Below are 13,582 nucleotides of genomic sequence, written 5' to 3'. Positions count from 1 at the left end.
TCTCTCTCTCTCTCTCTCTCTCTCTCTCTCTCTCTCTCTCCCTCTCTCCCTCCCTCTCTCTCTCTATTTTCTATTCTGTTATTTTCATCTACGAATTATTATATTACATGTAATTTTATTATTTATTTTACGTAGTAATTATATTATTACGCGTTGTATTAGAGCATTATTATGTACATATATTATGTTTATATATTATATTATACGGATAATATTGTATATTTACTATTGCAATTATATTACCATATGTTACGTAGTAATTTCATGATAATTTTATGGAAATTATCATGTAATCATATTACATATAATTATGTATGTTACACAATAATTACACCATAATTTTACCAGAGTAACTTTACTAATAATGACGATAATAATTTTTAACGATAATAACTTTTAACGATAATTACATTCTAGTGACTTTATTATTTTTTTGCATGAAAAATTTACTTCAAATCCTGAACTCGATAAAGCGATACCGCGACACAGAATAAGGTCGCGAAAGCAAGTTGTAGTCTCGTTCGCGTGCATCGCACACGAGTTACTGTGATTTTGTTAAATTTGCAAAACTTTTCTTTAGCAGAGATTATTTTTCTCGTCAGCGAGTTTTTCGTCTGGTCCTCATTCACAGTTGCCCGAACTGAAATTTTTTTCCCGCGCAGACCGCGACTCTTCGGGTTCTCTGATGAGGAGCCACCACTCGATATGCGACGACCTGACAACTGCAACGGCCCATCGATAATGCGCTGCCGCGACTCGTGGGCGGCGGGGCCCTTATCGTCGAGGAGGAGGGATCGGGTCCGGGCTGTCGGATTTTACGAGCGGAAAGTGAATTTCGCGCGGACGTCCGACCAGGCGAGACGCGACGCCGTTAATTCGCAAACGGCGGCTCGTCTCGCGTTTTTACGGCCGTTGCGGAATGACGGGTTGCTTCGCTCTCCGCTCTCACTCTCTGGCGAGGCAAACGGGAGGAAGAGAGAGCAAAAAAGAAATAAAAAGAACGGAGATAGAAACGCTTGAAAGGTACACCGATGTAGCCGAAATAATAACGGGCATCGTGAACGAGATTCGAGAATGGAAAGTGTGATCGACCTCGCAATCGCGGACTCACCGAACGCTCAGCTGGACGAAACCCAGACAGACTTTCGTGATTATCACGAGGTGAATCACAATAATTTTGTGACAAAAAGTTAAAAGTGCGTAATATCTTGAAGTAAATATTAGAGATGTGCGAACTATTCGAATCGAATCAAGTGAAATTCTATTCGATTCAAATTCGAATCCCTATGATTCGAACCCGAATAATTTGAAAATTTCGAATCGAAAAGATTCGAATACGGATCACGCACATTAACAAAGAACTATTAGAGACATCCAGCCTTACGTGAATTAGCATGACTTGAAAAGTTTGCTATATATTAAGATTTTCTTCAAAAATATTAAAAGAAGATAATGGCTTCTAGATAAACTCTCACCGACAACTGTCGGATCGATATGTGTCGTTGCGCAGCTTTCAAGACTGGAACTATGTTCTATACACGTTTACCGACTATATATTATATATCTCTTATCTTAAAATGAATTGATCAATGTTATCTCTCTCATTTTTATGTTAAATTCAATGATTATGTCAATTAAAAATCCTTTCAACGATTCGTTTCGATTTCATTATATTCGATTCGGGTGAAATTTCATCGATTCGATTCGTTATGAATTCGAAATTAAAATCTGAGATTCGTTTCGACATAAAAAATCTTTAATTCGCACATCTCTAATAAATATATAATAATTTCAATTGCAATCTCTCTCTCTCTCTCTCTCTCTCTCTCTCTTATTCTCTGTGTATGTGTGTGTATGATCCAAGACTACAAAAGTATTTTGTCATAATTTTTACTACAACATAATATTTTCTCCGTGCACTTAGTAGAATTAGCATAGCTTCATAATCGGTCTGATTCTCCGAGCGAGCTCGTTCGCCGATAGTGCCGCGTTCGAGAGAAATTCGCGCGGCGAATCTCCAAGTCGTAACGAATCGAGACTGCAATAATCGCGGCCACGGCGTAATCGCTAATTACTCGTTAACGATTAAAACCTAATTACGAAAGCGCCGACAGTATCTCGTTGTATCTCGACAATACGGTGATTATCCTTGAATCCCGCTTGGGGAAGATCGCTGATCGCTCATCGACCAGACCGAACGAAAGCTCGCCGACGGCCTCCTTCTTCGTATTACGCGAACGCGGGAATTAAATTAGAAGTGACATAACGGTCTAGTGATTCGCGATGCTAATGCGAACGCGATATCCTGTGTCCCGCGGTCTCTTCCTCCTTCCTGCTTTCTCTCAGGGTACTTACCTAACTTCATCAGTCACTGCGCAAATTATTCACGTGTTGAACAAAGCTCGATGAGGAGGTGAAACTACGGTCCGCTCGGAAAAGCGCCGATCGAAGGTGCTTCAACCTCTTCAGGGATACACTCGCACGCGTGTACGTGTAGATACACTTTTTCTTCTCTAAGAATTTCACTTAATCGCAATTTTTTCTTTCCAACTCAAATATTACCGATAAAGATACAATGAACGTTATCGTGAATTATTTGTGAATAAATATTTACTACGAAACTCTATAAAAAAAAAAATAAAAAATATCTCGTCATGTGACAGATACACTGAGAAAAAAATTGTTGATCTAAATAAATTATAATTATTTTCGGTCTAATCACGTTTTTTGATCGTTCTGACAGTAAAATGGTAGTAGTAACATATATATAAGATTATTATCATTAATATTATAGTAGAATTTAATTAAAGAACGATTTTCTTATGTATCATAATTTATAGTAATTATTTCTACGCGATTGTAGTTGCAAATACAACATTTCTTTCTCAGCGTGGACGCCATATTTGAAAATTAAATTTGCTTCTTCTGACTTTAACAAATTCGTCCCTGAAGAAGTTAAAACCACCGACACACGCACAAAATGGAAAACACAAAATTCCTATTACGAGATAAGCCACGGAGGAATTTCTCGCTTCTAATTTTCTCTCCACGATATCCGTGAGACGTTCCGCGCAAGATGCGTCCAGGAATTAATCTTGCGACAAGGAGAGCAAGTGAGAGTGGGAGGGAGCGCGTTCCGTTCGGAAAGATCCACCGCGGATGACGCGGCGAACCTCAAATTAACGAGTCAGAGGAGGCGTAGAGGCGAGGTGAGCGAGACGGGATGGGGGGAAACGGAACGCGCGCGTAAGCCGGCCCGGAACGTAATTTTCAGGCAGATGTGCGGCCACGAAAGGGAGATCATTGCACCGGAGCAAGGAGCAGCTGAAGTAGCGTGAGAAAATGCGGCTTGCGGATCGTCGTTACTGGCGCACGCCGCGGGATGATAGTGACCGAAGGGCAAAGTCAGGGCCGTCGCGCGATCTTGCCGAGTCCCAGAGATTTCACGAATCGAGAGTCGTGAGAGTTTGTGTCTGAGAGAAAAGAAGAGAGAAGGAAGAAGGCGATAAATTAACGGACGGTCGCGGCCAATCAGATGATATCGAGCGCACTAATTACAAGGAAAAGAGAAGAAAATATTGAAAGCATCGCGTCACGTGTGAATTTTCACCGGATGAAATAAATTCGGAGAACGGGCGATCGGTTCTGAATTAACGGACGGTGAGTTATACGACGCGATGTGAAACGCGATTTCATCGGAATACAACGAACGCGGCGAGGAATCCGCGCGCGCGTCAGAGTCAATAAAAGACGCGATAAGTGCGCGCTCGCTCGATTTACGAGGGGAAACTGGTCGGTTGTAAATTAGAGGAGTTGTAAAAAGCGAGCCTCGTAAAGCCACGGCCGACGTTAGAAATGCCGCGAGCGTTAGAATCCAATTAGCACGCTAATGAGCGACAGAAACGTCGCGGGATGATTTCTGCTCCTTCATGTGGCGTGTCCAATAATCACGCCGATAAAAACACTCGTGCCAAAGATACCGATCGCATCCGGGAACCCGTCGCACTTAAGTACAATCCTGAACGGCTTCATTCACGTCCCTTTCACGTGGGGAGATTTCGTCAATGAAATTAAGCCGGGCGCATCGAATGAATCTAATGATTCACTTGTTATCGTTGATCGTGTCTCTTTACGAAGGAACGAGCGGAGGGAAGAAAGAAAAATGAGAATAAGAGGGAAAGAAAGACAAGGAGGAGAGAGAAAGAGAGAGAGAGAGAGAGAGAGAGATAGAAAGAAGGAATGTCGAATGACTCACCGTTTATCAAACCGTCGCCGTCGCTCAAGTCGCACTTCAGACCGTTAGTGATCACCTGAAACACGTATAGAGCGTCGATTAGCGACGATTTTACAAATAAGTACTAAGAAAACCGAAGGTTATAAATGCCTTTTACTCGGATGAACTTCTCAATGCACACGGAAAAAAGTTTTCGTGTCATCAACCAAAAATTTCTTACCATTCTGAGGTTCATCAAAGTAAAAGACATACAGAAAAACAACTCCGTAGTATAATTGAATTTTCTGTTATTCTCTGAGAGCCAGATGAAAAACTAGGTTGTGAGAACAGAAAGATTCCCATAAGAGGTTTCTGCTCAGACAATTGCTTTCAGTTATCTCGACTGAGTTCCAGCACAACTGAGTGTTCAAACAAATGTTATCGACCACGATAGATTCTTATTTGTTGTCAGCGAGTCTTTCATCTGGTTCGATTTATTTACACGAACTGAAATTTCATTTTAGGTCATAGACTCGTTAACGTTTCGTCTGACTGAAAATATAAAATAATCATTAAAGAAGAATTTAACAGTGATCACTAAAGGAAAATTTATTTTCTGGAAAGCAACAAATTCTCTGCAAACTTTTTACCAACAAACAAATTCTCCTATTTCACACGGACACATTGCAAAATTATTGAACTAATCGCGAATAAAGGGAGTGTCACGACAGTTTCTTCTCGTTTCTATTTTGGATTAGACAAGAGTCGCGGAGTGGACGAAAACGACCGTATCCGAAGCTCGTCAAATGGAAAAGCGTTGCGGCGCAGCTTTCCGCCGTCGGCTGCACCATTCGCGGTTGCACGCGATATCTCGATTCAACGTATCTTCTGGTGGCAATCTCGGCGGAGTGCCGCGCGATAGAAAGTCCCCGCGCGCTATTAAGTTATTCGTGACTATACTCGCATAATAACTTCTATTACACATTCTCGGTGGCGCGAACGACAGTCATTCGATTTCCGACATCCGGAATGCCTGAGTGTGTCCCACACGCGTGCGTTCCTCGCCACGCCGCGCCCCGCGTGGCCGGCAAAACGCTCGCCTCGGTTTCGCATCTGCTCCGTAGGCGAGAATCGAAAGTCGCGCGTCGTTCTCGCGCGCGGCCGTTATGGCTTCCCGTCACCGTCATCGATGATTTCACTGAGATATCACTCTTACTCGCGTCCGTATACACGCGCCCGAATGTACAGCCGCGTGTCTAACAGCTCATAATCTCGCGTCCGGCCTTTGCGAAACGCCGTTTCCACGCGCAAAATCGGATAAAGCCGCCGCCGCTTCCGGTTGCTATCTGAAAGATGATGACTGGTAATTGCGGCGGTTTTCCATCCGGCGTGAGACCACCGTTCGCCGTGCAACGAGCTGCACGATGACCGCCGCCTGGGAGGACGCATAAACGCGCGATGACGAAAATCAAGCATTACGCATGGGAACGTACGTTAATCGCGCGGGATCACCTATCGAGCGCGTATGCTAATGATATAAAATTAGCCGCTCGCCCGCAATCTAACGTGAGATACGGACCTGAGAAAGCCGCTTTAATCCCTAAACGCGCAATTTACTTCCGTTACGTTACAAGGAGGTGTATCTTTCGAGTTTAATGCGCGTTTCGTAACGCGGAAGAAATAAGGTAAATCTCTCTTTTTCTATGAGAATTCCATACACTGAGGGAAAAATCACCTTAATATCAACAAATATTTCTTTGATAGATGCCATTAACATATTTATTTAAATCTAAATCCTCTTTATTTAAACTAAATATTGTTTACTTAAATCAGGTAAACAATATTTGATTTAAATAAAGAGAATTTAGATTCAAGTAAATACGTTAAAGGCACCCATCAAAAAAATATTTGTTGATTTTAAGATAATTTTTTCCTCAGTGTAGCAATTCTTATCATAAAATGCCTCACACTGAGAGAAAAAAATAGTTGGAATAACTATAATCTCACTATATTTTATGGTTCGTTTTGGCCTCAAACATATATTTATAGTTCATCTAAACATGAAGATATAATAGAATGAACAGATTTATAGTCACCATCTTATTACTCTATATATATGGTAAAGCACCTTTTGGGAATATAGTTACATGTACCTATATTTGCTAAATATTCCAATTGTATTGACTGTATAAAATAATTAATTTCTTTTACCATTTAATATTTGCTGCCTTACTATATTTTTTATTTCAAATAATTATAATTTTAGGTAAAAATTTTACACAAGTCAATTATACTATGCTTATATTGTAAATATTACAAATATTATGGTAACATTTACTATAAAAATTATATTCCTAACTATAATCTTTTTACTATGCCATTATAGTTCCAAATATCATAAATTTTTCTCTCAGTGCACGTACAGCCCCTTTAAGATACTGAACTTGAAAGATACAAAATTATCTCACAGCTCGAAATCGAAGCACCTGTTGTCGCGAAATTTATGCGTTGACGAATTTCAGCAAGATCGTCTCCGCGTGTAACTGGTTATGAAAATTACCGATTACACGACCGGAAAGCATGCGGCCGTGCCATATAAATTCCGAAATCTATATACATCGCGCGTTCTCCGTCGCATGAATGAAAACGTCTGCCTCTTGATTTACGGTTTATGCGCGCACGTGCCACGTTGTGGTCGATACTGAGGCCTCGTGTACTTATCGCGAGCACATCCGTCCTCGATTTCGGCTGCCGACGGCGCTCCTTCGAGACGCGACGCGAAAGCACGAGAGGAATGAAGTGTGAAGGACGGCACATTCTGTCGAGCGCACGCCGGAACCGACATCAGCTCGTTCTGTCAGATGTATTCTAAGCGAATCCCGACGGGATTTCATCGTGAAAACGCGAAAACACGATCGAGCGAGCCTTGAAAAGGACGGCGGTGCCCGGCCGAGCGGTCTTGCAAACCGCTCTTCTGTCGCCATTCATATGCAAAGCTGAAAAGGAACGGTGCATGCAGGTGCATCCACGTAACGAGATCATAAAAGACCGCACGTGTCGTGTTTGCCACCTTACTGCGCCTCGTAGGGAATGGCACGAATATCCTTACGCCATCCTGCGCTCCGCTTCAATCGCGAATTTAATAAATTGGGTTTTATTATTCTAATTATACATCCTACTGGATGCTCGTGTAAATAAATTAGAATAGGAAGATAATAGTGTTTGACAGTAAATAAATAATAACGCGCATTCGGATGTTTAAATAAAAAAAGGAAGGTATTAATTAATTATAAATAATTGGGATTTAGAGTCGGTTTGATAGTGGAAGGTTTGGTTCATCGCGTAACGTCGAAAGATACACGGAAAATTATCGGGCACGTATGTTGACACTATCAAACACATTATTATCCTTCCATTCTAATTTATTTGCACAAACATCTAGCATTGGCTCTCATTGGCCTTATTTCTTTTAATTAGTTAATGTGCATCAGTCTATCGGAGAATATTAAAAAAAAATTTAGAAATTGAAAACAATTACATATTTCTACACGTCCCTTTTACTGTTTTACATATATATATATATATGTATGTAAAATACTGTTATAGAGCCAGCGAAGTTTTAGTGTTGCAAAAAATTAGTCGCAGGTGTCGGACATTTGCGACAAATATTCATCGCGACAAGTCGCTTTAGCATTGCATTTACTCGAGAATAAATACGTCGGCATCGCAACTCGACGTTTCTCCGGCCGTGAAACGAAACCACCAAGCCACCGTATGTAGACCGTAAGAGCAATCTCGCGAACATATTGCGTGTATCTCACACTGTGCGGTGTGGTGGTCGCTAATTCGTACCCTCTCGCACGTGTCGAAGTGTATACGCGTTGAAAAAGTGAGACTGACCGCAGAAAGAGAAACAGAAAAAAAGAGAGAGAGAGAGAGTGCGTTCAGGTCTCACCCTGCGAGTGTTTACGTTCATACGTACCGCACGTCGACTAAACGAGTTAGTACGGGACGTTCACAGTGTGTCGAAGGGGGCCGCAGAGCGGGTCCCCCGGAAGGAAATGGAAAGTATTAATATTTCTCGCACGACAGGGCGGCGAGGGGGCACAGACGCGGCGGCAATTGTCGGCGGTGGTTACTCAATCTACTCGCATTTACGCGCGGCACCGCCTCGCCGCGCCGGGAAAAACACGAAGGCCAGATGGCCGAACCGTCGGAGGGGTCGATTCTCCTTGGGGTGCGGCACAGGGGTCATTAAAATAATCCCGCGAGCATTTTTCAGCGGCGAGTGTGTCACGAGTGCGTCGCGCTCGCACGACACCCGAGAGGACACTGGGTCAATGAAAAAACTCTCTTCAAATTACATGGGGTCGAATCTCACTGACAAGCGCAGACGAGAAGTCGCAATATTTTCACGCGAATACTGCCAGTCGCAAAAGTGAAGGATTTCTTTTAGCTGAGTAATCGTCACTTTAAATCTTAATTGTACATCTCCACCCACGGAGAGAACGATTTGGTTGAATCAAATAAACACTTCTTTGGAATAGTCCAAACGAATTTTTTGATTGTTCGAACAAAATTTTGTTTGACGCAACAAAAATATTTATTTGCGGCTTAATTCCAAAGGAATATTTTTGTTGCGTCAATTCAATTTGTTTGGACTATTCCAAAGAAACATTTATTTCATTCAATAAATCGTTCTCTCTCTGTGCACACAGCACGACGAATGCAAGTTTACGTGTTCCCGAAAGTCGCGTTTCCGCAAGGATTCCTCAGCACTGTCACTTTCGAGGTGGTCTTCCTCGTACCGCGCGCTAACCTCCGTTATATCGTGGCCGTTCCCGAAACGGTTAATTTAATGTTCAAACGGCCGGCGCGCGATCACGGCCAGGCTGAAAAGCGCGCGTTTTCTCCTCGGAACAGAGCGATAATTGTGCGCGAGCCCGTCGCTGATCTCCATCCTCGTCTAGTTACGACGAGGAAAGTCGTACGGCGAATGGATAACGCGCTGCTTTTCCTGTCGTAACTTTCGGGAAAGGTCAGTCGGATCGGCGAGCCGCGGATCAGGCGTTTCCGCTTGCGTAATTCGCGAGAGCGAAATCGGGATTTCGCAGACCGTGGCGCGAACTCCCGGTGTCTAATTGTCACCTGACGCACGCCGATCGTGACGGTGCGATTTGTGATTCCCGCATTCCGACTTACTTTTTCCAGCGTCGATCGCTTCCACTGCGTCGCCGCAGTGTTGCCTAACAGCCGCGAACTTTTGCGTCGCAACGGGTATATCACGGCGATTGTTTCGCCGAGAATTCTTTTCAACTACACGCAAGAAAACTAGCTTCCAGAGCTAAAAATAGCTGTGGCAGATAAGTGTCGCTGAAACAGAGACAGTTAATGTCGATACCGAAGCTAAATTCATTCGCTGTTTAAACTTAGGCGCTACAGCGAGAAATATTAGCTGCCAGAAACAAATGACTGTAGCAAATGATTGTAGCTGTGCAGCAAACTTCTTTAATATATGCATACGATAAGAAATTTAGGAATAACTGCCATTTTTTTAGCTACTTGAAATAATGTGTATTTTTAATGTCACCTAATATATTTGTATTTCATAGCGAATGCATTTTAGCTGTCATAGCCAATTCTTAGCAGTGAAAGCTAAACGACTAGCCTTTTGACTAAGTTTGAATCAGCTACCGCGGTTTAGCTGATATTACTAAGTCATTTTTTTGCGTACAGCTCCTTGAAAACCGGCAATTCGAACAAACTCGGCTTATCTAACGAGAATCATAATTATTTTCGGCCCTAACGATATTTTTTCTAGTAAAATCTTAGTGATAACATATCCTGAATCGAAATTTTGATCCTACTTTCAGCCTCACTATTCTATTCAACATTTATTTTGATATTTTGAAACCTGCATCAACCTCTTTTGATTCTATTTAATTTATTTGAGAAATTTTGATCCTACTTTTAGCCTCACTATTCCATTCAACATCTATTTTTATGCTAAACAAATTGAAAAGAGAAATTTCGGACATCAGCAGAGTTAAAGTAGGAATAAATTACATCATTAAAATTAAACCTACTTTGCTAACTTAGCAACTATTACATTGTAGAATTCAAGGCTTAATATAAAGCGAAAATTTCAACTCGGTTACATATAAAATTATTGTTATTAACCATTACAATTTAACCCTACATGTCGCATGAGGTCTTTAAGAGAATATTATATCCAAAATAATCTTTTCTTATATTTGAATCCAAAAACCTAATTAAACAAAGAAAATATTTAAGTTCTCAACATAAAAAATATAAAATAATTTTTTATATTGGGATCTCTCAAGATCCCATGCGTCGACTCGTGTTCAAAAAGTAGCGCGACCACAGTAGGGTTAATTAAAAATGGTTTCCTTGAAACTCTAAACTCTATCACAAGCCATATTCTTCACGCACTAAGAGAAAAATATAGTTGCCTTCGGCGTCAACTATACTTTTTTGTGGTTTTAACCAGAAAAATAATTAGAAGAACCAAACTAATAACACTTCTAATAACACTTATTAAAACAATGGTTCTTCTAATTATTTTTGTGATTAAAATCACAAAAGCGTATAGTTAACGCCAAACTATATTTTTCTCTCAGTGCGCCCACGCGAATTTTCTCGGTCACCTTTCCCGATCACCTTTCCCCTGAATATTTCATACACGAGCGTGCTCATGATATCCTCTCGGCAAAAATCAGCGCGAACTGGATCGCGCAAATGTCAGTCTCGCGGCAGGATGCGCGGCGCCAACGCATCGTGTGATTTTCCGAGCCTTCACCTTGATCGCGACCGAGCGAGTCGTTAACGAGGAGCGGCCGCGACGGCGTTCGATATCCTCGTCTCGCGTGTATCTCGCCGATAAACTGCGTTGACATAATGAGCGGTAATTTCACGAGACCTCGGACGGGTTACGAGATAGAATCGGGTCCACGAGCGAGACCATTGCGCTTTCTCTCGACTCGCTTCCGCGGCGTCTTCCTCCTCATAATTCACGCCGAAACCCGTTCGGTCACTCGTCGTTTCGCCGCGTTGCGAAAGAGTTGCAGTAAGCGCGTAAAACGATGAAGACGCAATACCGTGGGATAAATCGCGTCGTAATTGCGACTTAGCAACAGGGCCGTAGCTGAGGGCCTATCTCCCGGTGAGAACGAGCGGGACGTAATTCCCCTGATTGATCTGCGATCTCGGTCGATAGGAGGTGTCGGATTTGACACGCGCATTTATTTCCAAGAGTCTATTACGCGATAAGAGACACTTTTGAGATCAGAGATTGGACGATACGAGAGAGCTGGCTGGCGCCTCGGTACACGAAAGTGCACGGTGAGAAATTTATAGTGAAAATTACCGCGGGATGTAGAGACTTGATTAGATGATGTGCTGGTGTGCGAGCGCTTGATTAATGCTTTGGAATAATTGTATTGAATCAAGTATGCAGGATCAGATGGGGGAAATTACATAGGAATGAGTGCGTAGATAATGTATAAGTGAAGACGAAACGAGGAGTTATGCAGGAAAGCAGAGGGAAAAAAATGCATAGGTAATAGAGGTCATAAGGGAGTAATTGGGATAGTGTAGGCAATGCAAGCAAGACGTAAATTAGCATGATAAAGCAAAGAAAGTTATCGACAGAAAAAATGCATAATAAATTGTAAAACAGAGAAGTACGACAAGGGATGCACGGAAAAAAATAATTTTGCTCTTTCAGCAAAATCGTCGTTGCTACTGCATATTCGTAGTGACATCAAAGAAATTTAATTGACGTAACTAATTTTACAAATTATTCGTTATCAAAGCAGAAATAGTTTCGTTGCCGAGATAGAAGCGATTTGTTGAGTGTATTTGTCCTAAGAATCACGTTAATTTGCTATTGATGCAAAATAATGTTCTTAGCAAATTTACTTGCTATCGGAGCAAAACTGCAACTGTTTATATAAATCCATTATGGTTCTTATAGCAAAAAAATAATTTGTAGATGCAGCAAATTATATCCAGCAAATAGTGATTAGCAAATCTTCTTGCTGTCCATATAATAACGAAAAGATTTTGCTAGACCAGCAGAAAATTGCTGGGCCAGCAAATTATTTTTCTCCGTGTGGAAAAAGAAGAGAATATAAGAAAGGCTTGGTCATCAGATGGAATAAGAAAGCAAAATAAAAGTATATGGAAGAAGGATGACACAGGGACCAGGCGTTTTAGGAATTTATAGGCAACAGACAGATACAAGCATTCTATCTTATATACATAAATAAATAGATACGCTGTTAGTGTACCCACCAAATAAATATTTACTATTTCTTGGATATTTTCCTCTCAGTGTACGTGCTACTCGTATTTTAGGAATTGAAATGCGCTACTAAGATAGTTACTGTGTTTCTCGCGAAATTTACCGCGTTCCCTAGCAAGACAGGTCTGTCCCTGAACTACAAAAATTGAAAAGAATTTACATAGGATGGAGAAAAGCTACAATATTCTCCCCGCGTGTGCACCGGATCGCATATGGTGCCCTCGTTACACGCTCGGGCGCCTGTGAGTGCGCAAAAGATGACGTTTCAAACACTTCCGATCGATCTTCGTTTCGCGCCTCAACGAATATAGCGATAGACACAAACAGAGACCTTGGTCCTATCGTTAGCGACCGATCAAGGATATTTAGATAAATACGGAACTCGCGTCCTTGACGGTGTATATCGGTCTTATTTCGCCCACTTCAACAGCCCGCCGACACGTTCTGGTCGTCACCAAGGTCTAAATGGAAAAACGACGGCGGTTTTGTGGTTTTCTCGGCAGCTCTTCTACAAACTTGTCGGAGTAAACACAGAGTAAACTTGTTCATGTAAACACGGAGAGACGAACGCCAAACGTAAGGGGCTTGCGGAAATTCGTTGGCTTGTCGGCGATTTCATTGGCTCGGAAAATGAATCATTTTACAGGCACGAAATCGGACAGTTCAGCGGAAAAATGGTCAGAAGTCGTGGAACACATGCGAGATACTTTGTACATATGTACACTGTGACCTTCATCCTTTATCGACAAAAATGCCTCTAAATATGACTCACAAACCTTCTGACTGGCTTTTAAGTCATACTTCGAGGCACTTTTATCGGCAAAAGAGGACTCAGAACGTGGGTCTAAATTCTAACTTATCATTCTCCAGATTAGACCAATGATAACAGAGGATATTGTAGGATATCCTATACGATAATCTGTGCATTCCAGAATAGGATAATAGGATACGATATAGTATGGCATACCAAGCTGTTATAATGCATACATGTGTATCCAGACACGATGCAAATAATTAGAAAGATTTATCTTAGTGAGCTTTGA

At 41.7% G+C, this 13,582-nt stretch overlaps 1 protein-coding gene across 3 annotated transcripts in view; it reads right to left on the bottom strand.

Annotated features, from left to right (window-relative positions):
* Nucleotides 1-13,582, bottom strand: part of LOC116842406 — a 46,820-nt gene that overhangs the window by 8,178 nt on the left and 25,060 nt on the right. For all 3 annotated transcript variants that reach the window (XM_032811598.1, XM_032811599.1, XM_032811597.1), the window contains exon 3: nt 4,256-4,310. In XM_032811598.1, coding sequence (XP_032667489.1) covers nt 4,256-4,310 — 55 coding nt within the window. The remainder of the gene's footprint in view (nt 1-4,255; nt 4,311-13,582) is intronic.

Source organism: Odontomachus brunneus, unplaced genomic scaffold (genome assembly GCF_010583005.1).
Source record: "Odontomachus brunneus isolate Ranch 3 - 2012 unplaced genomic scaffold, Obru_v1 Obru_scaffold_025, whole genome shotgun sequence".
NCBI lineage: Eukaryota > Metazoa > Arthropoda > Insecta > Hymenoptera > Formicidae > Odontomachus > Odontomachus brunneus.
This window is presented reverse-complemented; position numbering and strand designations above follow the sequence as displayed.